At 44.0% G+C, this 19197-nt stretch overlaps 1 protein-coding gene across 1 annotated transcript; it reads right to left on the reverse strand.

Annotated features, from left to right (window-relative positions):
• Positions 1 to 1558: 1558 nt before the first annotated feature.
• CFAP20 (cilia and flagella associated protein 20) lies at positions 1559 to 13886 on the reverse strand. The gene is made up of 6 exons (XM_060084200.1): positions 13538 to 13886; positions 4806 to 4885; positions 3981 to 4092; positions 2968 to 3156; positions 2500 to 2610; positions 1559 to 1987 (listed from the first exon to the last, which is right to left on the reverse strand). The coding sequence occupies exons 1-6, from the start codon at positions 13619 to 13621 to the stop codon at positions 1982 to 1984; spliced, it is 582 nt and encodes a 193-aa protein (XP_059940183.1). The 5' UTR covers positions 13622 to 13886; the 3' UTR covers positions 1559 to 1981.
• Between the last annotated feature and the right edge of the window lie 5311 nt (positions 13887 to 19197).

Here is a 19197-nt window from a genome sequence, read left to right on the forward strand (position 1 = left end):
GGTTTTCTCGCCTCCACAAAAGCATCTTTCATCCCACAACAGACTCCAGATTGGAGGGAAGATTTCACCACACAGTGGCCAGAGACAAGAAGCTCTGTTGAAGTCCCTGACCACCCACCCCCACCCATTTCTGAGGACCCCTCTGTAACCCAGAAAGCTTGGGAGACAGACACACGGAGTCTAACAATGGGAATACTAATGTGTCTCAGGATGGAGAAGCGGGTCCATATTCAGATGTGACTGAAGTTGGCCCTGAGCGAGCAGGCTGTCACCTGGGCTGATGGGTGCTCTGCAAGGCTGAACGACGGGGACTCTCCAAGGAGAGGGGCAGCATCCACGGCGAAGGCGGCTCCAGTGCAGCTGTTAGCAGGAAGAGGAAGGCAAAGTCGTCTTGACTGAACCCACCTAAGTGCCAGGTCCTGACGACTGCGAGGGGAAATGAGAACTCAGTGAGTGTCAAAGGCAGCAGTGGAGCACCTTTCCCTCCAGCCCTCCCCCCACTGCAGCCCTGCCCTCCTCAGAGATTCGGTCATGTTCACCCAGAGCACACTCTGGAGGATAAGGATGCGGGAGAACAGTGCTCCTTGTCACTTAACTTCTCAGGAAGCAGCAACACTAATGACGAATTCAGCACTGTGTTTTTACCTCTAGTCAAAGTCAAAACAGCCAGTGCCCACAATTCCAGCCTCATCCTGTGGGATGAAACCAAATCCAGAGGGAGTGTTGGGGGGAGCACAGTATCCAGGATGGCCTTTTGTTCTTTTTTGACTTTGAAATTCTTATCACATAAATAGTACCTTTCAAAGAAATCATCTATAGTACAAAAAAAGTACGTAAATGATACAACCATTCTCTCCAGAAGTAATCACTGTACAGTTCTTATGTGTCCTATGAGATCATCTAGGTGTATCTACATATGCTCTTATCTGCCCCCAAACTGTTTTCCCTCCAGAAATATTACATACAATAGAGTTGTATCATGTAAGTGTTTAACTTTTGTAAATTTAACTATTTGTGCCAGGGTCATTTCACTAACCAAGCACAGGCCCCAGAATAAGCGTGAGCAGGGAGAGTGGTGCAAGATTTCAGTTCTCTCAAGTGAGTCCAGTGTTTAAAGAAACATTTTTCCTTCAAGTCCCTAAATTCAAGGCAAGTACTTCATCTGGAGCTCAAATTGGGAGAGGGTGATCTGTTCCAATGCTGAGGAACACCAGATGTGCTGATTGTTACAAAAGGGCAAGTGAGGCTCCAACAAGACACCTTCCTAAGGTGTTTAAGAGCAATCTGGAACATATGCCGTTTTGCCTAAAGCTCCACTTGGGACCCACCCCTCAGTAAGACGATTCTACTGGTGATACACTATTCAGTTTCTTTCCATTTAGTTTCTCTTGGAAGTTGTTCTAAATCAGTATCTATTATAGATGTCTTGTTCTTCAAGTGCTTATTGTAAGCTATTTCACAGCATGAATGTATGGGATGTTCTTTGGAAAGAGTTCTATTTTCATACCATAAAGAAAGAGAAATGTCACCATTAAAAAAGACACAAACTAAGAACAAATTTACAAACCAAGAATGTAACATTTTATTCACTGCCGGATTATGAGTATTACACAGCATATGCATATATTTAGATAATATATAAAACAAAGAAAAAACCATAGGAAGAAACATTGGTCTGAAATTGCCTTTACAGGACATCTTTAATTCTGTAAGTTCACGGTAAATGTATCTCCCCACACACCGAGGCAGGCAGCAAGATAAACTCTGGAGATTCATGTATCAAAGGACAGCTTATCCCCCACTGTACTTACAATGCATGGCACAGTCACTGGTAGCCATGACCAGGGACGCCAAGGAGTAGGTAAAAGAACCGCAGCACAGTGAACTAATATAAATATTTGTTTTTTGCATTGTCCTCCAGATAGTTTCCTTTTTAAACTAGGAGTCACATCCAGGGTCTATCCCTTGAGTTGCATTCCAGTTATTGCTGGAGGGGAAAGAAAAAAAAATAGAACAAAGGCATCAGTTTAAGTTATTAGAAAACAGACGGTCAGTACCACTGACCCCCTACCTCTAGTGACACTCAAGGGGATGCTGGACTGTGGGGAGATACATATGTGTCACCAGTGGGCAGGCATGTAAGCACCCATCGTCGTGTCAGAGGGGACAGATCGGCTGATAGTAATTTGGGGCTGATGAAGAGGTTCAGATGGAGATATTCTGCAAGGCAGGCCTGGGAGCAGGAAGCAGCAGGATGCCCCCCAGGAGGGGCAGTATCACTCCACAGAGGGGAGACGGCAGTAACAGAACATTTCCTGGGCGCTCACTCCGGAGTCAGCGCTGGTGGTGAAAGACCTAAGATCTTCTGATGTAACAGTCCTCCAGACTCCACGGCGACAGAGAGGGGCTCCGCAGCTGAACTTGTAGAACAGAGCACTTGCCAGGGGCAGAGCTTCTCCAGCTCACCGGCTGGCCTTCCTCTGAGGAAAGCTGGCTTACCTTTGCCTTATTCTGAACTGGGAGATACAGTTTGAACTCCGCTGGCAGTTCGTCTTCTGAGTAGAGTCTGTCTGAGAAGTAAACCCGTCGGATGCGACAGTTTGCATGGATCTGTGGATACAAGACTTAAAATAAGTCTCAAAATATGATTGTCTTTCCTCTTCTCCTGATTTTCCTTGAGCCCCCTGCATGGTGCTGTCAAAGTTTCACCTCTTTGGCATCTCCTCAGCATGGCTTAGGGGTAGATTCTGACAAGAGGGAGATTTTACTTGCTGTATTCTCCCACTGTATCTGAGCAGATTCCTGAGTAGGTCCTGGGCCTCTCTGAGGTGAAAGCCCCCTGGACAGTGACTTGGGAACTTCAGCCCGAAACCCACACTGTTTTGTCACCTGGGTCACAAGCCAGTAACAAACAAAGCCTAGACCCCCTCTCCGATATGGGGCTCCATCTGGAAAAGGAGCCAGTACCTGCACCCTGAGGGTCTCAATGTAATTTGTGCCATATGCCCGCCGAGTGAAGTCTGACAGGTTGAACTGAATCTGGTTCCAGCCGTCATCCAGCCGCATGGGCATGGTACAGATGAAGGGTTTGACCCTGGTGGTGCTCTGGTAGTTACTTGCCCGAAACCGCCGACGCACATTCTTGTCATCTAGTACCTATGAAATATAGAGAAGAATGACATTAACTCCATCTTGGAAGAAGCAAACAACCTTGATAAGACAAGGACTTGAAACTCCCACAGCCTGATTTCCCAAGGCCGAGACCCAAGGGAGAATAAACAAACCACATACAGGTCACACTGGATGCAGACGGCCCGGAAGTAGCTAGTTTATCTTGTCTGTTGCCAAGACAACACCAGCTGCTTATGACATATGACACATGCATCAGGCCCCCAGACCATAGCATGATTCCATAAACATTCTTCCCTTTGAAAAATTTAAAAAGCTAGACTTGAGACCAACAATAGCCCAGTATTAAATAGTAACTTCCCAAATGGACACTACTCTAACCCTCAAGCTTTGAACTCTTGTAGCTATTGATTAGATTTTTTAGATGCTTACTGTTTCTTTTAAAACTTGGCATTAAACTTTGATTGATAATACCAAAATTATGCCATAATAATAATGGTTGCGGGCTTCCCTGGTGGCGCAGTGGTAGAGAGTCTGCCTGCCGATGCAGGGGACACGGGTTCGTGCCCTGGTCCGGGAAGATCCCACATGCTGTGGAGCGGCTGGGCCCGTGAGCCATGGCCGCTGAGCCTGCGCGTCCAGAGCCTGTGCTCCGCGGCAGGAGAGGCCACAACGAGAGGCCCGCGTACCGCAAAAAAAAAAAAATGGTTGCATCAGGTATACGGCAGAGGCAGAAAAGAACGCATACAAAAGGATAAAGACACTTTTCTGCGGCCACTTTTTTCCTATAAATTGACAGGACACCTCTTTGGTACAGCCAAGAGTGTAGGGATTCATGTGCACATACTTACCTGTACTTCAAAGGTAAAATATTTCTTCAGGTTTTTGATAATCATGACAAGGAAGGGAAGTTTAATTCCCAATGTTTTCTTTGGGTCTGCAGGACATGTGATATATGTGGTGCTGTAGAAAGAGGAAACACCAATAAACACACTACTTGTCTTTTCCTTTGTGGTATGCACAGCAATAACACTCAGTCCAAGAGGATAAATTGGAAGGCAGATCTAAAAGATCCAGATATGTCATCCAATGATCCCTCAACCCTTAAGTTAAGCTAATGCGTTAAAAAAAGTGCTGGACTCTGAAACAAAAACTTAACATAGCACTAGACATCAACAATAAAATATATGAAAAACAAAGCCAGACCCATGGATCTGGAAGTTCTTCCAGTGAAAAAAAGATTTAATTTTGGTCTAAGAAACTATCAAATGACAGAAAACCAAAACTAAGACCATTGTAACACTGAAAACTACCCTGGCCACCCACTGGATGATTACTGTAAACACATACCTCCACATAAACACATCTGGGTTAAATATTAATAACTAAGACTTATACAGCACTGACTAAGTGCTAAGCAGGTTTTAAGTGTTTTATACACATTCACTTACTTAATCTTCAAAATAATTCTACAAGGAAGATGTACTGTTATTTTCCCTATTTCACAGGTGAGGAAACTAAAGCCTGGGGGATTAAGTAACCTGCCCAAGGTGAGCTCTAAGTAGCAGAGCTGGATTCACACCAGGCAGTCTGACTCTGCAGTCCATGCTATTAACCTCTATGATGTACTACCTCTTGGCATTCCACGTCTCTGGGAGAACAGAGTGGCAACCTACCTGACATTTGTTCCTTCAATCTCTAGCACCAGGGACTGGATGTCATTATCAGTGATTCTTTTGATGTGGCCATTCCGTACCTACAAGGGATGAAATTAAACTGGTTAGTACTGAAATATCGACAAATAACTGTTAAGATTTTGAAGGCTGAATGGGACTATTTAAAGCAGCGGTCCCCAACCTCTTTGGCACCAGGGACCGGTTGTGTGGAAGACAATTTTTCCACGGACCAGGGGTGGGGGTGGGGTGGGATATGGCGGTTCAGGCGATAATGCGAGCAATGCAGAGCGGCAGATGAAGCTTCCCCGGCTCGCCCGCCGCTTACCTCCTGCTGTGTGGCCCAGTTCCAAACAGGCAGCGGACCAGTACCGGTCCGCGGCCCAGGGGTTGGGGACCCCTGATTTAAAGAAAACCACAGTAGCCCAAAGGGCATAACACAGAAGTTTGTGACACAATATGTGAAAGTAAGCCATGTTATTACCTCTATACAGGGCCCAATCAACCACCACAGGAGTTGCAGGCAATTTGGCAACCTATAAATCAGGACAAATTTCTTCCCAAAGAAATCAACTCAATTTAGATCCAGCTAACGTTTACCAAGCATCTACTATACACTAGGAACATTCCTAACAACAACGAGCTCAGTCCTAACAACAACAACAAAAATCACAAGGTTGTTGGTGTTGTTTCCACTTTACAGACGTGGACACTGACACTCAGGGAGTGCAGATGACAGACCCTAAGTAAGAGGGGCAGGATTAACGACCAGGCTTTCCACTGCCCTACACTGCCTCACATAGTTCTCTGGCCAGAAAGGCCAAATGCTGAGTGTCACTGAGAGGGAGGGTAGCAACCAAAAAACGAACGTATTACTACCCCAGGTTTACTCCTACTTCATGCTTCCTTATCTTCTTTTCCCTAAGTTTCTACTTTTTCAAGTATGAATTCAAGTCCCATCTGTGCCACACACAGAAGCCTTCTTTAGCATTTTCAGCCTACACTGACCTCTCTTCTCTCTGATTCATTCTTCTTGCTCATGTAGCCTAGACTACATAATTTAGCACTTCATCCGACATTGTTTTGCATTGTTTGCTGCATATGTAGGGACAATATGATGGAGAGGAAACAACATTCGATACGGATTCCTCCTCTCAAAACATATTTAGGGAAGCACAATTATCTTCAAGCATTACACCCAAGCACCTTATATGGACAGAGCAGAGACATGCAAAGGCACTTCTGAGACAGGGCTGGACTGTTAGGGCTGAATGTATTAACACATGAAAAAGATCAACCAGGTTTAGAACCGGATGCATCAGAATGACAAGCATGCGGTCTTTTTCTAGGTATAGTGAAAACGGCTGCCTGTGCTGTCATATTCAACAACTCATCATGTGGCTTTCCATGAGACTTGCATATGGGGCGAGAATACAGCGTTGAGTCTGATAGTTGTATTGTTCAACACAATTACTAATAATACGGCATACTGTCTTCAGGCATCAGTCTCTGTGTGCTCCGTTCCAGTTAATTTGATCCACTTGTGGTGTGTGTGGTATTCCCCAGGTAACATCTGATATCACTGCCCATCTTTTTCTGCCAGATGCAACTGAGTCTTGTCTCCTCAAAAAAGTATAAGCTGAAGGGTAAGGACCAAGTATTAAACATCATTTATATGTTCTATAATGCTTAGTACTCTGCTAGGCATAAACTAAGCATTCAAATATTTGCTGACTTCTGGAATTTGTCACCCTAAGAGTTGGCACATATGAAGAGATTCAAGGAGGATTTTTCAAAAATTCCTGGATAACATATCCACCATGGGCTATTATGAGAAGCCAGAGATCCTAAGGTATATCACAAAGCCAGTGAGGTTACCAGCATAAAGAATGCCTTCCCACAAATCATCCTTTGGTACCCATTGTCAGAGACAGAATGCTGGGTGGATGGGCCCCAGATTTCTGCGAGTGTAGCATTTCTGGATTCTCAAGTCACAAACATCACATTGAAGTGCTTCTCAAACAAAGCTGGCGACATCCAATGCCCTCCTGCTTTGAATTCTGGGCCTCTTTCCAAGGGAGATTAAAAGCACAAAGACTTGGATCACAAAGACTTGTAGCACATGCCAACACTGCCCACCTCATTCCCCATATAAATGTTCCCAAAGTGGCAATATTCCTCCTCTATTTGCTAGCCCACAGCTGCTGTGGAAAATCAGGCCGACTTCTTGGTAAAGGAGGAATTCATCAAGAAATTTTTCCATATAACATGTTGCAGGCACACTGATAAGAGCTGACAGTATCCCAACAAGATGCAAACACTAATTTTATAACATACCACTAATTATTCTCTATAACTTCATTTTTTTCTTAAAAAGGTACCAAATGCAACAAACCAAACAGACGGTTAAATGGAAAGGATTAAGTAATTAGGGTCCAAAGACTACTATTGTTAAAAGGCAACACGTTGCAATTTATCCAACATTGTAAGTGGGACCTCAGATCTTACATCCTGGAAGGTCTCTCTGACCACAGTCACGGGAAGCCTCCCTCAGCTCCAGAAAACCCAGCCAGATTTCACAGGGAGGAAATGTTCGGACATTTGCCTTCTGCCCATCTCAAAGTTTATAGCACTCCAGTAAATGTGACTACTCAGGTCTTTACAGAAGAAAACAATGCCTTACACTGCACACAGAAGCCAACAGACTAAAAGCCAAAACAGACTTTGTGTATTCTTACACTTCTGTCCCAGAGGCAAACTAACTTTCAGTTGGACTGTCAGTTACTTCTTAAGAGAAATTTCTTTCACAACACATAAACTACCACACTCACAAACTTAATTCTTACAAAATTAATTAACATAGCCCGTAAAACACGAGAACCCAGAGGAAAAGGCAGCTTTTTCGAAGGAATGCCCAACAGTCTCTCTAGAGTTTTAACCTGCCTAGTGGTGAGAACAGTCTAAATAGAGCTTTGCCCAGGGAGAAAGTTCAGTCCTCAAAGAAGAAAAGTATTCTCGTATCACAAGCTGCCAGAGCTTTAAAATCAAATTAAGTTGATTTCTTAGTGAATTATGATTTTTCCTCTTTATTAAGTTCAAAGGGCTGTAAATACAAATTCACTGGAAGAAGAGTGGAGTGGGGCCAGGGGTGCAATTAACCAGAGATATGGGTGGGAAACATCCCTAAACTTCTCTCGAGGCTCTAAAATTACGATCAAAGGACAAAGAGAGGTGGATAATTTGGGGCAAGGCCTCCCAACCACCCTGGCAATCTGGCTGTCACTGCCTTAAGTTGTAAAGGTCTTCAGGAAGCAAGCCCCTCCCCAGTCCAGCTTCTGACAAACATGTATAACAAGACACATGGACTCAGAAAGCATCAACTTCCTTTCCTTAGCTTCTTCCAGTTCAGAGGCCACTAGGCAGGCCTGGCTTTGAAATGAAGATAAAATGAACTGGTCAGCATTTATTGCACATGGTGGAAGTAGGTTTTATTTTACTTCCCTCTCTAACTTAGAAAGTGCCTATTGTTTTTGACTTGCTAATTTTTAAAATTTCATGACACATTCCTGTAGTGTGGCCTATGAGTGTTTTATTCCTCCAAAATAATGATAATAAATAAAGCCAATCTTACATTTTTTAATTTCATGATCTCCCCCCCACCCCACCCCACCCCACCCCCAGCCCCAACAATGAGGTGGAGGTACTTTAGAAGCTTCAGAACCCAGGCTACTGGCAATTAACAATCAGAATGGTTCTCAGCCTCTGCAGGCACCAAGAAGGGAACCTTCAAGCCCTTTTCTGCAATCACTCTCCCAGGCTTTCCATGGTTGCTGGGACAACTAATAAAGAACACTGATTTTTTTTTTCCCCCCAGTGTAAGCCCCAGGGAGGAGGGTCAAAGCTGAGGTGGGGGGGGGGAATACTACTGGGATAGGGAGGAAGCTGGCCAATGCTCTATATTTCATCAAGTGCTTTAAAAATAACATGAGTTGTATCCGTTCCCTACTCCCACCTTTCTTTTTTGTGGCTCCACCCACTTATCCTGGCAGACAGCTGAGCCCTCAGCCATCTGGCATCCTAGTCTTAATGACACATGTTCCAATTTACAATAAGCCTTTAGAGCTGTCCATTTCAGCAGGAAAGTTTCTGCCTTGAGCTAGGGCTGGGCTCTAAGTCAGAAAACAGGCAGAGGGAGACCTCTGTGGGGAGAGCTGGGTATAGCTCTGTCTCAAGCCCTGGGCCTTGTAGGCTCCAGTGGGTTAAAGGCTTCTCTCCCTTTGCGGCACTTGGGACTATCCAAACAGCAGACAGGCAACTTTGGACATTTGCAAATAGCTCTTTAGTTAAAGTAAGGACAATTATATGTATTCTAACCAGTCTCTTCCTAAGAATGCCTTGAAAGGGCAAGTGTAACTAAAACCCAGGCCTTTGCCCAATTATAGTAAAAGCTATTTTTTGGAAAAATGAATAACATCCTCAGATTGACCCAGGAATAATCTGAAAAAAATAGTTTTAGTACTTTCATGTCCAAATGCTCTCAATTCTACTACTAGAAATTTAACATGTACCAACAAGGTTTGCTCATTAAAAGTTAGGGTGTGGGAACTTTTTTTCCGGAGAGAGATTTTGTTCATTTTTAAAATTAGGAACTGGGAATGGGAATCTAATATTTTCCAGCAACAGCCACAAAACTCTGGTTCTAATATTTCGTTTGGGAATGGGGAGGATCAGCAGCAGAGAAAGACAAGGTGAGCAGAAAGAAAGACAAGCCTGTATGAATCAACAATCTCAGGTAGTAGATTTTTAGGGTATTACCAGTAAAGTCTGAAAGTTACATGTTTTACACAGGTGTAAGTGGGAAAAGAACCTCCTGGTATTTTCTTTACAAACCGGAAGTAATGTTTACATTAAACATAAAAAGTCCTTTAATAATGTAGTATTTGCTGATCCCAGAAGTTAAGGGAGCATTAAGAAATCCCTAATTTCTGCTAAACTCTTGGTTTGAAAAATTACAAAGGTCTCTATCAGGAAGCTTACTGTCCAGCCAGGAATACAGATCTTGAGAAGCTAATTTCAAGTATGATGAGAAGGAAGTAGAGGTTCTATAAGTGGATATAAATTAACTTAACCTGAGGAGGTGCCTTTGAGCTGAGACCTAGAGACTAATGAAGAGGGGTAGCAGTGGGTCCCAGCAGAGGGGCCAGCAAGTACAAAAGCCTAAAGCGGGAGAGAACAGACTTCTTTCAGTTCAGTGGGAGGTCAATACTAGAAGGGGGATCCTGTGGGACGTCAGCCTGGAGAGCTAGTTAAGCAGGTACCAGACCACAGTCTGTGTGGCTTTAGAGCCATGTTAAGATTTTGGATTGGGAAAGCCATGGTACACTGACTAAATTATTCTCATTTCAGAAGTCTGGACTTACTGTACTTCCTATTCCTAGGCATCTGAATATCGGGCTCAGTTATAAATTTTTCACTTACTCTTGAGCAATTTGCCTCAGTTCCCTGCCCTATTTAATAATGTGTGCCATAACTGTTGCTAAGCATTTATATACATCTTCATTTAATCTCCATAACCATGAGAAGGAGGTTGATTACAAGATGAGAGAACTGAGTAGTTGAGTACTTGCCCAAGGTTACACAGCACAGGACATATGACAGAGCCAGGACGCAAATCCAAGGTGTCTGACCACACCCTGGCACTGGAGTTTCAAGGTAAGATACTATTCTTCCCCCTAAGGAACCTGTAGTCTAGTGGGAGATATACAATAAATAGGCAACTGCCATTCAGCATGATATAGAGTGCCACAGGAGCACACAGGAGACATAATCATTATTTCTTTGGGAACTTAAGTTAAGCTGAGATTTGAAGGATGAGATGGGGGAGGGGCTGAGAACTTCAGAGTGTCAGATAAATGCAGGTATTGCAAATGTAGGCACACCCCCAAAATGAATTTGCAAATTAACTGTTATTATGAATATGGCATTCACTCCTCATATTCATAAGGAGACACAGAGCCTAAATGAAGCCAAACCTAAGTTTTCAAAGACTGCTCTTCACCGTAAACAAATGACAGAAATTCTCTCTCCATAAACTCAGGAAGGAGAATAGTAAAGTTTTGTGAAATCAAAATATGTAACAACTAAAAACAGGCACTTATAGCCAATATGTACCTACTAGCAGAGGGCAGCGTCATTTCTAGATAAATGTGGACAGTCCTTCCCTCCCTCCATCAAACTTAGCCCTTATTACAACTTTGCCTTATTCAGAATCATGGGAGTGGGGAAAATGTCTTCTCTTCCCTAACTTTGTATCTCCCCAAATCTACACAATGCCTGTCACTTAGCTGTTGCTCAATAAATCTTTGATAAGAATATCAGTTCCCAGTGTTTCCCCTTCTGGACTGGATTCCCAACACTTTCTGAGGACTTTATAATACAGCTGAGTAAAGGAACACATACACCAAAGCCTATGGATCTGGCCCCAAATTTTCCTTTTTCCTCCCTTTCCTTCTCTTGCCTCAAGGGGGAAAAATTCACAGATAAACACTTTTCAATTTGGTCTAAATAAGAAGAGTAGAAACATATAATTCACATTTACTATTATGAGAATTTTGCTTAAAATGAGTGTTCCTCTAAAGGTTTTCTTTGCCAAAATGTCTGCTTAATTTACTCCATGTAACCCTGCCAGTCGATCTAACAATGTTTTCACACAGGTTTATGTCATTAGGGTACCATCCGACCTCTAGTGGCGTTGTTAAGGGACACAGTGCACCATGGTTACTTTGCTTTTATAGTCCATGTGCAAACATGTTGACTACTCAAAAAGCTGCATTTGAAAAATAAAACACACTACAAAAGATCAAGCCCAGGAGGGTTAAAATGGGGCAACTCTGATAAAAGTTTCACCTGATAGAAATGCTGAGGCCTCTGTACCACTGGAATTCTTTGTGTTGGTTAAGTTCTCTGACCTGCTCTGAAAACCTCTCCTCCTAGATCAAGCCCCATTCTCTGTATCAATTGCCTCATACTGACACTTTGGTTACAATCCGAAGTTCAACTGGCATACAATCCACTCTCTCCTTGCCTTTGGACAGTCCAAAATTAAGTCAAGCCACAGCTGAGAAGCCATCATCTTTACAAAGTTCCCAGGTACATTCATTCCAGGTTCTCTTTGTAGAGGTACACTTTCGGAGTTTAAAGGTTTTTTATTCCAATGTGAACAAAACCATGGAACTGAAAAACTCAGTAAAATGTAGGAAAACAGTTAAGGAACTGCTCTCTTGGGTAATAAGTAACTCTTGGCATTAGCTCTAGTTTGTGGACAGAATCACTGTGAAAGAGGAGAGCTGGTCAGATTTCTCACACATGCGTAAGGCCAAATTCATTACATTCAGATCTTTCAACTGTCTTATAAAAATGACATTGTGAACACACCATCCCCAAAGCTGCTCTCAGAAAGCAGAATTCCCTAGTGGCAACAGGCAGAAGGCTGTCCATGTTCTCTCCTAATCTCTATGTGGCCCCAAACCCTCATCTGTGGATAAGGGAAGACAGGGAATTGTTCTGAGATGATATCCAAAATTCTTGGCCTCATTACCAATGAACTGCTTATTTAGATTATCCTACATTCTTCTCTATAAAAACAGCATTCAACACACCACCTCTCTCCACTGTCCCCGAAGGAGTGCAGTACTAAGGTTATACCCTAAATCACCTGTCTTCCAATGTAGAGTGCTTTTTTTTTTCTTTTTTCTTTTCACATCTTTATTGGAGTATAATTGCTTTACAATGTAGAGTACTTTATATTAACTTATATTCAAAAAAGGGTACAGATGACTGGGAATTTGCATGAGAAAGGAAATATCAAAGTAATTAAATGCAGACCAACTCATAGATCGCTAGGCACACATGCCCCCAATCAACACCTCCAAAAAGTGGACAGGGTCACCATCTCCCAGAGTCAGTGAAAGTTATAGCTAGTGGATGCCTGAATAAAGATGATGAGGCTTGTACCTGGCGTTCAGCTTGTTAACCCAGACAACACATTTTGCAATTTCTCTGATGGAGATCAGCCACTGAAGGCAGAGTACAGACCCCAAGTCACAGTGAGTGTGGAGCAGGTGCCAAAGGCCACCGAATTCCGGCTTGGCTGGGATCAGTGGGAGGAAGGGTGCAAATGAATGAAACCCAAACATAACTGAGTTCTGGTTGTGACTCTATAAGGGGGCCTGGAACAAAGGCTCTGTGTCTAGTGCCCAGCACAGTGCCTGGTACAACACAGGATGTCAGTAAATATTTGTGAAATCAGTGAACAGCGGTTCCTTTCATCTGCGCACTCCATTTCACAGCGGTTCCTTTCATCTGCGCGTTCCCGAAGCAACCTCACGTGAGTTTACGCTTTTCATGCCGTGAGACGGGCACTATCGACCCCACCATATAGATGCGGAAACCGAGGCTGAGGAACCGACTGGCCCAGTCAAGTCTGCGTTGAGGGACCACTGTCCTAACCACACTACTGCCGCAGGACACTTAAACCCCAGGCACGCCCACCCCACAATGCATCCCCCGCTGCTTACACGACGCCCCCACCTCGCGCCTCAGTCACGCCAGGCTGGGGAGAGGGGACAGCAGAGACCGACCGGCCTCCCCCAGGCGCCAGTTCGACACAACTACCCGCTACCCCGGGCCCAGCCCCGGGACCCCGCCCCGCCGCCGCCCCCCGCCCAGCCCCTGACCTTTTTGTCCCAGATTTGCAGGGGCTTGCTGCCAATGCTGTAGAGGATAGAAAGGAAGCCGCTCTGGAACGTGTTCTTGAACATCTCGCCCGCGGCCTTCTCCTCAGCCGCGCCGAAGCCGACCTAAATATGGGCACCAAGTGGCGAAGGCAAAACAGGGGGCTGGCCCTGGTCCGAAGAAGGGACGCTGCGCTCCTGAACTCCCAATCGGTAGCCACAGACAGCTGGACTTGGACAAGGGACGCTGCGTCCGTTAACTTCAGCTCCCATAAAAACTAAGCCACCTCAACACAGAAACCACAGCAACCGCCGCCCCCGCCCTTCTCCCCTCCTTAAATGCAGGCGGCGGCCGCCCGCCGCCTGCGATGGATCCCTCCGCCCACTTGAGCCCGCCCCCTGAGGGCGCTGAGCCCAATCACGCCACAGTGCTCACAAGACTTCCTGTTCCTTCCGCTCTTAAGCCCCGCCCTAGTTCCGCCTCCTCGTGAAAAGAACCCCTTTGCCAAGGGACTATTTTCCCATCGTTCTCCCAAAGCTGTTTTTAGAAAGCGGAAGGAGACAGGATTATAGATTATGTTGTTAGCAACCTACGTGGTGTCATGGTAACCTGGCGGGGGTGGGGTCAAAGCGCGTGAGGCCAGGCCCCGCCCCCTAAGAGACTAGGAGGAGTTACAAAGGCAAAAGAAAAGTGAGGAAAGGCACGGAAGGTGGCTCGGATAAGCTTACCTGGTGTCCTGCGAATGACAAATAAATACTTGTTGGCTGAGTACTGGATAAGGTTAAAGCAGCTAACCAGTATTGCGCACTAACTGTGCTAAATGCCTTATAGGCATCTGCTTTAATTATTGACAGGATCGTTATGAATACTCCACATAACTTGTGGGATGAAGTCAAAGCAATACTTGGAGGAAAATTTATCGCCTTAAATGCATGATTTGAAAACAAGGCCTGAACATTAGGATAAAAGCAGAAATTAATGCAATTAAAATAAAGTTGAGGGCTTCCCTGGTGGCGCAGTGGTTGAGAGTCTGCCTGCCGATGCAGGGGACACGGGTTCGTGCCCCCGCCCGAGAAGATCCCACATGCCGCGGAGCGGCTGGGCCCATGAGCCATGGCTGCTGAGCCTGCACGTCCAGAGCCTGTGCTCCGCAACGAGAGAGGCCACAACAGTGAGAGGCCCACACCGCAAAAAAAAAAAAAATTGAGTTGGTTGAGTTGAATCAACAGCTGGTTTTTTTAAAAAAATCAGTTAATTCTCAGAATTTTTTTTTTTTTTTTTTTCGGTATGCGGGCCTCTCACTGTTGTGGCCTCTCCCGTTGCGGAGCACAGCCTCCGGACGCGCAGGCTCCGGACGCGCAGGCTCAGCGGCCATGGCTCACGGGCCCAGCCGCGGAGCGGCATATGGGATCCTCCCAGACCGGGGCACGAACCCGTATCCCCTGCATCGGCAGGCGGACTCTCAACCACTGCGCCACCAGGGAGGCCCTCTCAGAATTTTTTTAAATAAATTTATTTTTATTTTTGGCTGAGTTGGGTCTTCATTGTTTCTCACGGGCTTTCTCTAGTTGCGGCAAGCAGGGGCTAACCTTCTTCGTCCCGGTGCATGGACTTCTCCTTGTGGTGGCTTCTCCTGTTGTGGAGCATGGGCTGTAGGCACACAGGCTCACTAGCTGTGGCACACGGGCTCAGTAGTTGTGGCTCATAGGCTCTAGAGCGCAGGCTCAGTAGTTGTGACACACAGTCTTAGTTGGTCCGTGGCATGTGGGATCTTCCCAGACCAGGGCTCGAACCCATGTCTCCTGCATTGGCAGGCGGATTCTTAACCACTGCGCCACCAGGGAAGCCCGAGAACATTTTTTAAAAGACATAAAATAAGCTATGGTATTTCAAGTGTGGAAGAAATCCCAAATGTTGGAAACCAGTCACTCACTGAGCATTTACCTGGATATTACTTTGTGTTCAGACCTGTGTTGGGTATTGTGGCTGACAGAAAAGGAGTTTGCAGCTAACTTCACTGTAACAACTAATGTCATCATTGTAATAACTAATAATTCCTAACATCAATTGAGCATTTATTTTGTGTCAGGCATATAATAGAGTGCCTTAGCCTTTATTAAATCATTTAATCCTCATGGCAATGCCGTGAACAGTCCAACCAGAATTTCCAGACAGAAGGAAAAATATGGATCTTATTACAGCAGAAAGTCAAAAATGTTTATACAAAGCTGTTATTTTTGGATGATTTCTGAGGACTCTGTATAATTCAGGTCAGTGAACAATTTATCCCTTAAGGTTATTAAATTTTTCAAAATATCCTAGGGGGAAACACAATTACTGTACATTAGACGTTCATGTGCACCTGAGTCTATTGCAGGATTTTTAAATTCTGCTCTCTTGAATGCAGACAACACCATATGCTGGTTAGGATGTGGAACAACAGGAACAGGAATTCATTGCTGGTGGGAATGCAAATTGTACAGTCACTTTGGAAGACAGCTTGGAGATTTATTACAAAACTAAATATACTCTTATAGGATTCAGCAACGCCACTCCTTGGTATTTACCCAAAGGAGTTGAAAACTCATGTCCATATCAACACCAGTACACAGATGTTTATAGCGGATTTAGTCAAAGTTGCCAAAACTTGTAAATGACCAAGACATCCTTCAGTAGGTGAACAGTTAAATAAGCTGGTACACGCAGACAGTGGAATATTATTCAGCACTAAAAAAGAAATGAGCTATCGAGCCATGAAAAGACATGGAGGAAACTTAAATGCATGCTACTAAGTGAGAGAAGCCAATATGAAAAGGTTACATACTGTATGATTTCTACTATATGACATTCTAGAAAAGGCATGGAGTCAATAAAAAGATCAGTGCTTTCCAGGGGTAGGGGGGTGGGGAACGATGAATAGTCAGAGCACAGAGGATTTTTAGGGCAGTGAAAACATTCTGTATGATACCATAATGATGGATACATGTCACTATACATTTGTCCAAACCCATAGAATGTAAAACACAAAGAGTGAACTCTAATATAAACTATGGACTTTGGGTGATTATTATGTGTCAGTGTAGGCTCATTAATTGTAACAAATGTACCACTCTAGTGGGGGATGTTGATAATGGGGGCCATGAATGTGTGGGGGCAGGAAATATATAGAAAATGTGTACCTTCCCCTCAATTTTACTGTGAACCTAAAACTGCTCCAAAAATAAGGTCTTAATTTAAAAACAACAACCTTAGAAATATCTTCAAGACCTTGAGGTAGACAAAGATTTCTTAAATAGGACAGAAAATGTACTAACATAAAAGAAAATATTGATAAATTGAATGTCATTAAAATTTTAAAAGTCTGTTAATTAAAAGACAAGATTAAGAAAGTGAAAAGGCATACCACAATCTGGGAGGACGTATGTGCAATACATACACCAGACAAAAAAAAACCTTTTATCCAGAATATACAAAGAACTCCCACAAATTAATAAGAAAAAGACAGAAAACCCAATTTTGAAAAACAAAAGAAAATATTCAAATGACCAATAAGCATATGGAAAGATGCTCACCATATCTTGTCATCAGGAAAATGCAAATTTAAATCATGAGACACTGCTGCAGATCAACCAGAATGGCTAAAATTAAAAGGACTGACAATAGCCACTGATAGGGAGGATGTGGAGCAACTGGAACATTCATACCTTTTTTAAAAAAAAATAAATTTATTTATTTATTTCTGGCTGTGTTGGGTCTTTGTTGCCGTGCGCGGGCTTCCTCTGGTTGTGGCGAGCAGGGGTTACTCTTCGTTGCAGTGCGTGGGCTTCTCATTGCAGTGGCTTCCCTTGTTGTGGAGCAGGGGCTCTAGGCGTGCGGACTTCAGTAGTTGCGTCATGCGGTTTCAGTAGTTGTGATGTGCAGGCTCAGTAGTTGTGGCGCACGGGCTTAGTCGCTCTGCGGCATGTGGGATCTTACCGGACCAGGGATCGAACCCATGTCCCCTGCAGTGGCAGGCGGATTCTCAACCACTGCACGACCAGGGAAGCCCACATTCACACCTTCTTGATGGAAGTGTAAATTGGTTCAGTCACTTTGGAAAACTGTTTGATAATGTCTACTGAATCTAGACATATATATACACTGTGACTGAGACATTCTAATGCTGGGTACCAAACAGAAATGCTTGCTTATGTCCATAAAAAACATGTACGGAAATGTTCTTAGCAATGTCATTTATAATAGCCCTAAACTAGAAACAACTCAAATGTCCATCAACAATAGATGGGGACTTTCCGGGTGGAGCAGTGGTTAAGAATCCACCTGCCAGTGCAGGGGACACGGGTTCGAGCCCTGGTCTGGGAAGATCCCACATGCTGCAGAGCAGCTAAGCCCGTGCGCCACAACTACTGAGCCTGCACTCTATAGCCCGCGAGCCACAACTACTGAAGCCTGCGCACTCTAGGGCCCGCGTGCTGCAACTACTGAGCCTGCGTGCTGCAACTACAGAAGCCTGAGCGCCTAGAGCCCATGCTCCGCAACAAGAGAAGCCACCGCACCGTAACGAAGAATAGCCCCTGCGTGACACAACTAGAGAAAGCCCGCGCGCAAAGACCCAACGCAGCCAAAAAAAAAAAAAAAAAGAAGGGGCTTAGTTTGTTAACCTGCAGTTTGGGTAGAACCATTGCAGAGGCAGCAAGCAATTCTGTGCCCAGCCCAGAATCTCTGACCATGAACGAATCACAGTCCTGCGTTTAGATAGAATATCTCACCTTGGTGGGATAGGGGTCAAAATACACACAGAGACTATGGGAAGTGAATCAAATTCGTAATATCAGTAATCCATGTCAAACAGAGGAATAAGTTTGATTATTGTGATATTTTGTTATTTAAGATATTTGAAATAGTTAACTCATTTAGAGGATTAGAGGATATGGTACTTTGAATTTAATTTGAAATGCTTAAAGGAATTTGAAATTAGGTCTGCAATTTTAGTTTTAAAATGCTAAGAAAATTTAATTAAGTTTGTAAACAACGTTTGATTGATTAAATCTATGAGTTTAGACTTAGATAGTTAGTATTTGAATGCTTAGGAAGATTTCAGCAGATTTTAGGTCTTTCATATTAGCTGTTGGAAGTGTTTGTGCAAATCAAACAGATTAAATATGTGGTTTACTTTGAAATTGTCTAAGGAAACTAGATTAAGTATGTGAGCAATGTTTATGGTTTAACCCATTAAGTTTTGAATTAATTGAGCATCAAAGATTAACCAAAATAAATGTTCAAATTTACATACAAAACCAATCAGTTTGTAGTTATAACAAGATTTGTAGACACAAGACAAATTAGATTTTTAAACGTACAGCTTTTTTAAAAAAATTAATTAATTTATTTATTTATTTATGGCTGCTTTGGGTCTTCGTTGCTGCGTGCAGGCTTTCTCTAGTTGTAGTGAGCGGGGGGGCTACTCTTCGTTTTGGTGCGTGGGTTTCTCATGGCTGTGGCTTCTTGTTGCAGAGCACGGGCTCTAGGCACACGGGCTAAGTAGTTGTGGCTCAAGGGCTTAGTTGCTCCACAGCATGTGGGATCTTCCTGGACCAGTGCTTGAAGCCATGTCCCCTGCATTGGCAGGCAGATTCTTAACCACTGTGCCACCAGGGAAATC

Source organism: Mesoplodon densirostris, chromosome 19, assembly GCF_025265405.1.
Source record: "Mesoplodon densirostris isolate mMesDen1 chromosome 19, mMesDen1 primary haplotype, whole genome shotgun sequence".
Classification (NCBI taxonomy): domain Eukaryota; kingdom Metazoa; phylum Chordata; class Mammalia; order Artiodactyla; family Ziphiidae; genus Mesoplodon; species Mesoplodon densirostris.